At 36.0% G+C, this 6,423-nt stretch overlaps 1 protein-coding gene across 2 annotated transcripts; it reads left to right on the top strand.

Moving 5' to 3' along the window:
* Positions 1–293: 293 nt before the first annotated feature.
* LOC111411748 lies at positions 294–5,287 on the top strand. Of its 2 annotated transcripts, XM_023042333.1 has the most exons (4): positions 294–568; positions 656–918; positions 3,509–3,670; positions 3,833–5,287. In XM_023042333.1, the coding sequence occupies exons 1-4, from the start codon at positions 476–478 to the stop codon at positions 5,010–5,012; spliced, it is 1,698 nt and encodes a 565-aa protein (XP_022898101.1). In that variant the 5' UTR covers positions 294–475; the 3' UTR covers positions 5,013–5,287. The 2 variants fall into 2 exon arrangements, with proteins under 2 accessions (XP_022898101.1, XP_022898100.1); XM_023042332.1 differs by lacking the exons at positions 294–568; positions 656–918 and adding an exon at positions 2,835–3,170 and having other exon boundaries at positions 3,258–3,670.
* The last annotated feature ends 1,136 nt before the right edge of the window (positions 5,288–6,423 follow it).

Genomic DNA, 6,423 nt, shown 5'->3' with positions numbered 1-6,423 from the left:
TAGACCGCAGACTAGCCTTTGGACCTCTCTATACTCTAGAGGATTTGGTGCCAGCGATGTAGCAGTAGCGTGGAAGTTCTCTCCTTCACTTATCTAAGGTCAAAGCTGGCATTTGTTGTTTTTAATCCACTTCTTCCTTCGAATTAAGCTATTTCTATAAAGTTAATTTACAAATAAAATGATGGCAAATTTCGACCATTGATTTCAAAAATTATTTTTTAAATAATTGATCTAAATGTTATCAACGTTAAATCAAATTTGTCAACCTAATTTTTAGATAGCTGCTATGATTCCCTTCCTTCTCATATCTCCTCTTTACTCCTCTCTCTCTCTCCCTCTCCCTCTCCTGCAATTTTTATATTTTTTGTAGATTTATAAACCTCTTCTCCTCTATCTATGAGGAGGGAATTGAGATGTTTCAATATCCGTATACAATAATACAAAACGCAGAAAGAGGCAGCAAGAGATCTCGTTAATGGTTGAATCTTCTTGCCTACTTTCCATGGCTGCTTCACCGACGTCTCTCACTGGTGGAGAGAAGAAGCACTGGTGGCTCACCAACAAAAAGGTTTTTTTCTTTCAAACTTTTCTAACCCGTTAAAGTAAATAGCTTGTATTCATATGTATATGGAATAATATTGAAAATGTAATGCAGATGGTGGAGAGGTATGTGAGGGATGCTAAAATGCTGATTGCGACGGAGGAACAAAGAGAGACGGTGGCGGCTTTACGCCTACTTGAAGCAGCGTTGGCTATTTCGCCGCGTATGGAATTGGCGTTGGAGCTCAAAGCAAGGTGTTTGCTTTCTTTGCGGCGGTTCAAAGAGGTGGCTGATATGTTGCAGGATTATATTCCTAGCCTGAAAATGAGCTCTGATGAGGAATCGTTAACTGGGTCGTCGGATAGTTCGTCAACTCAGTTGTCGAGAGAACGATTGAAACTTNTCGAATTAAACGAGTCGGAGGATTAAAAAATAATAATAATAATGGCCCTCTCGTAAGTAATAAATGACCATTTAATTAACAAATTACCTTTATGGCTTTATCCATTACTAATTGCACCTTGTCAAATTCATTAAAGAGTCTGAGAGTGATTTTGAGAATTGATTTTTTGACCTTTAGAAAAAAAGTGGGGTCTACCTGTGAGAGAAGAAGTCAAATATAACGACCGAAATAGTGAAATAACAGTCAAAAAATCAAATTTTTAAGAGAAAAAATCACTCTCAAACAGACTCTAATTATACAAACAAAATTCTTCATCCTTATATATATATATATATATATATATATACCTCAAGCTATTGGGGACAAGAATCAAGCTACCAAAGAGTTCATAACAATAATAAATAGTGTCGTGATTATATAATGGTTGCAATTGCTTATATACGTTTGGAAGTAAATAGATTTGAAATATTGTGAATTGGAATTTATCAATGTCACCACGATATTATGACAAGGGTTGTATTATATGTACATAACAATTTACACAATGATTTATCAACAGATGATGTGACAAAATTTAATTGGATCAATTCTCATCAATTGATAACTTCCCTACCTACGTTTTGACGCATCATCATTATATAATACATTATGTAAATAATTATGTACAAGAAACATTTTCCTTATGACATTTAGATTAATAATTAAATTATTCTAAGTGAGTTAAACGGTAATTGAGCCAACGTTTCACCATAATGTTATCTATCACTATTTGCAGAGTGTGACTCCACTATCACCAATACTATGGTCGAAATTCACTTATGTCAAATATCATTATTCATCTATTCGACATAGCATTGTGAATGCACTATTTTTCAAGATAATGTCCAGCCATATTTGTTCAAATTTGTTAATTCCAATAATAGATTTGAATTACAGCAAGTCTATTTGTACATAGTGATTCACCTAAAAAAGTGCAGTGTTGATAGCCAATGCAGTGCTGCCACTACTGTTTCTGGAACTTGTACGAGATGATTACAAGTAGCAGAATTCTTCGAATAATCTTTTGAATGTTATTTGTGATGGATAAATTAATGCCACCACGATGCTAGGTCAATTATTTCGTAAAGTCCAGACTTTCGAGAAGTACCAATTCTCACATTATAAAGAGCAATTTGATCACACCATAATTATCACGAATTACCAAACTAGCCCCCATATTTCAATCTCCGGATGAGACTGCGTAGTCTCCATTGTCCCCATTCTCTTTTATGACTCTACAGCATTTATTCAATTCCTACCTAAGTAGTAAAGACATCCAACTAATAAATCTATTCTGTTGTGCATACTATTTGGTTAGATAAGTGAATATTTATGCTTGTAGGCAGCTTAACATTAATTTTTAGTAATATGTTAGTAGGCTCACATTTTTAAGTAGATTTTGATAGAAAGAAAAGAAAAAAAATATAATTGAAAAGTAGTGAATTTTATAAAATTTACCATTAAAATTAATTATTAACTTTAATTTGATTTTAGTCTATATATCAAACAACTAAAAATTGTTTTCTTAGAGAGAATATATCAAATCACCGAAAAACTTCAAAAAAATGCACGGAGAATTTCGAAAACAATTTATATTAATTTTAATTATGTTAACCATCTAGACCGTAGACTAGCCTTTGGACCTCTCTATACTCTAGAGGATTTGGTGCCAGCGATGTAGCAGTAGCGTGGAAGTTCTCTCCTTCACTTATCTAAGGTCAAAGCTGGCATTTGTTGTTTTTAATCCCCTTCTTCCTTCGAATTAAGCTATTTCTATAAAGTTAGTTTACAAATAAAATGATGGCAAATTTCGACCATTGATTTCAAAAATTATTTTTTAAATAATTGATCTAAATGTTATCAACGTTAAATCAAATTTGTCAACCTAATTTTTACATAGCTGCTATGATTCCCTTCCTTCTCATATCTCCTCTTTACTCCTCTCTCTCTCTCCCTCTCCTTCTCCTGCAATTTTTCTATTTTTTGTAGATTTATAAATCTCTTCTCCTCTATCTATGAGGAGGAAATTGAGATGTTTCAATATCAGCGTACAATAATACAAAACGCAGAAAGAGGCAGCAAGAGATCTCGTTAATGGTTGAATCTTCTTGCCTACTTGCCATGGCTGCTTCACCGACGTCTCTCACTGGTGGAGAGAAGAAGCACTGGTGGCTCACCAACAAAAAGGTTTTTTTCTTTCAAACTTTTCTAACCCGTTAAAGTAAATAGCTCGTATTCATATGTATATGGAATAATATTGAAAATGTAATGCAGATGGTGGAGAGGTATGTGAGGGATGCTAAAATGCTGATTGCGACGGAGGAACAAAGAGAGACGGTGGCGGCTTTACGCCTACTTGAAGCAGCGTTGGCTATTTCGCCGCGTATGGAATTGGCGTTGGAGCTCAAAGCAAGGTGTTTGCTTTCTCTGCGGCGGTTCAAAGAGGTGGCTGATATGTTGCAGGATTATATTCCTAGAATGAAAATGAGCTCTGATGAGGAATCGTTAACTGGGTCGTCGGATAGTTCGTCAACTCAGTTGTCGAGAGAACGATTGAAACTTCTCTCCGGCAATGGTGACTCGCTGGGTCAAAATGAACCGGCGTTTAAGTGCTTTTCTGTCTCGGATTTGAAGAAGAAAGTTACGACGGGACTCTGTAAAAACGTCAACAAAGAAGGCCAATGGAGGTAATTTAATTTTTGCTGGTTTACTTGTAGATTACGCGAAACAACTGGCAGATTTGTAAAATTTTCGATAAACCAAATTTAATCAGGTTAAAATTTTCGGTAAACCAAATTTATTAATACATTTGGAATTACTCAGTCCGTTATCTAAATTTTACCGTACAGGTACTTGGTTTTGGGTCAAGCTTGTTGCCACCTGGGATTAATGGAAGACGCAATGGTGCTGCTTCAGACCGGAAAACGCATCGCCACAGCAGCATTCCGCCGGGAAAGTATTTGCTGGTCGGACGACAGCTTTTCCTTTAACAGATCTCCACTCTCCAGCGAAGCATCAATCAATAATCTACAACCCTCAACACCTCCAAAGGCAGAGTCTGAGAGCATTTCCCAGCTTCTCAGCCACATCAAGCTCCTAATCCGCCGTAAGACCGCCGCAATGGCCGCCCTGGATGCCGGGCTTTATTCTGAAGCCATTAGACATTTTTCAAAAATTGTCGATGGTCGTCGTGGAGCCCCGCAGGGATTCTTGGCCGAGTGCTTCGTGCACCGTGCCACAGCTTATCAATCAGCAGGCAGAATATCAGATGCAATTGCGGATTGCAATAGAACCTTAGCATTGAACCCTTCTTGCATTCGTGCTCTTACTGTGAGAGCTGCCTTATTTGAAACCATAAGATGTTTACCTGATAGTCTCCACGATCTAGAGCATTTGAAACTCTTGTACAACTCAATTCTACGCGATCGAAAATTGCCCGGACCAGTGTGGAAGCGCCAGAACATTCAGTACCGGGAAATTCCTGGAAAACTCTGTTCATTGGCTGCAAAAATCCAACAATTGAAGCAAAGGGTTGCTGCTGGTGAAACTGGGAATGTAGACTATTATGCTTTGATTGGATTAAGACGAGGTTGTTCAAGATCAGAACTCGGAAGAGCCCATTTGCTGTTGACACTTAGACACAAGCCTGATAAATCTTCGAGTTTCATTGATAGGTGTGAATTTGCAGATGATGGGGATATAGATTCAATTAGGGATCGAGCAAAAATGTCTGCCTTGCTTTTATATAGATTGATTCAAAAGGGTTATACCAGTGTAATGGGGACGATTTTGGAAGACGAGGCGAAGGCTGCAATGCAAGTTCAACAGGCTCAAGAACAATCCTCCACCAGAATAGAATCAATTCCAGAGGCCATTTTAGATGGTAATCATCGGACTGAGAACAATGCAGCCATTACATCGGTGTTTCAAGGAGTTTTCTGCAGGGACCTTTCTGTGGTCGGCACTTTGCTTTCTCAGGCCGGATTTAGTCGTCCAATGGCAGTGAAATACGAAGCATTAAGCTGCTGATAATGATGTTTTGCGAATAGTTTGGACTCAAAATCTCTATGAAAGGACTAATCAGATGCTAATATGCCGGGAGGGAATCGGATTCTTGTGAAATTCCAAGATTTTGTACAAGTTTTGGAAAATTAATTATTTCCCACTAGGAAAATCATTTTGCTACATTTTTTTTTTATTTTCTTTTATGGTACCTGTACAGTTTTAATATCAATTTCGGTACTCTACTTTTAAATAACATAATATTGTCACACTTATAATTAGATTTGTGTCATTTTCCTTCACATGGACTTGAAATGGGAGGTTACATCTAAGTGAAAAGGGGTAGTTGGGCATAGGCTAAAGCCATTGTCTTTTGGCTTCTATCTCGTGTCTTATCTGCTTAGGCATTACTATTTACTGTTATATTTTTTATTAACATGTCAGCCATTACCCAATTCTGCCAATACCTGACATTCTATAGATTTTCATTTGCTTGGGATCATTTAATGCAACTTACTCTTCACATCTACCCAATCCCTTTCTAGAGGAATCCAATGGGTTAAAACCAAGGGTAAATTTACCTGGAGATCCTCGATCTTTAGCAAGCATGGCACCCGTGTGATTGATGTTCTAAATATGTAAATTTGAATTCCAAAATAACGAAAATTGTCAATTTAGACGTTAATTTTGCACATGGCTTTTAGCTAATTGGAGATAATGTTACGTGGCTTGAGAACTTTAACCTTTAACTGTGAGTCATCTACAATTATAAGAATGTCTAATTGAAGGGTTAAAACTGAAATTCATCAATTTAAATGAAAATAGAATTCAGGACATCACTTTTAAAAATTGAGGGGTAAATGCACAAGATTTTTACTATTCAAACTTTTCTGATCATCATTACTAACTGCTTTTCACTTTCCATAAAGTTTTGTATTTTTCAGTCACTGTTTCAAAAGCTAATTATAATTCAGGGGTAAACCAAAAGCACTCAAAAACTATCAGCGGTGTTGATTCACCAGATGTTACATTTGTAATCATTGAGGACAACAAACCAAAATGTAAAATTTATTCAACTAACTTTACCACCAAAGTTAAGGATGAAAACCTGATCATAGATATTTTTTTGTTTTTTTTTTTTAAAGAGTGAATTTCTTTCTTTTCACAAAGTTTTGTGCCAGCAATTCAATCCTTTTAAAGAGGTTTAAGGTAATAGTGAAATTTCAATATTATTCTTTTGGAATGGACAAAAGTTTTGAATTTGAAGGTCTAACTCCACTGCGCTATTACAAAATATAAAAAGAATATTTAACATCTATGAACTCGAGATATTATTTTTAACTGACAACAAATGAAACTTTTGATGCAAATTGATTTTATTTTTCAACAATGCTATGCTCAAAAACAAGGTTTAAAAGAAAAGGAAAAAAAAAGTAGA

This window comes from Olea europaea, chromosome 16, assembly GCF_002742605.1.
Source record: "Olea europaea var. sylvestris chromosome 16, O_europaea_v1, whole genome shotgun sequence".
In the NCBI taxonomy this organism is placed as follows: domain Eukaryota; kingdom Viridiplantae; phylum Streptophyta; class Magnoliopsida; order Lamiales; family Oleaceae; genus Olea; species Olea europaea.
The sequence above is the reverse complement of the archived record's forward strand: the minus strand, read 5'-3'. Positions and strand labels throughout refer to the sequence as shown.

Coding starts and splice junctions, on each gene's coding strand:
- LOC111411748 (XM_023042333.1), top strand. CDS start 476: ATGGTTGAATCTTCTTGCCTACTTTCCATGGCTGCTTCACCGACGTCT. Junction 919..3,508: donor TCGGATAGTTCGTCAACTCA/GTTGTCGAGAGA, acceptor GTCGTCGGATAG/TTCGTCAACTCAGTTGTCGA. Junction 3,671..3,832: donor AACAAAGAAGGCCAATGGAG/GTAATTTAATTT, acceptor TTTACCGTACAG/GTACTTGGTTTTGGGTCAAG.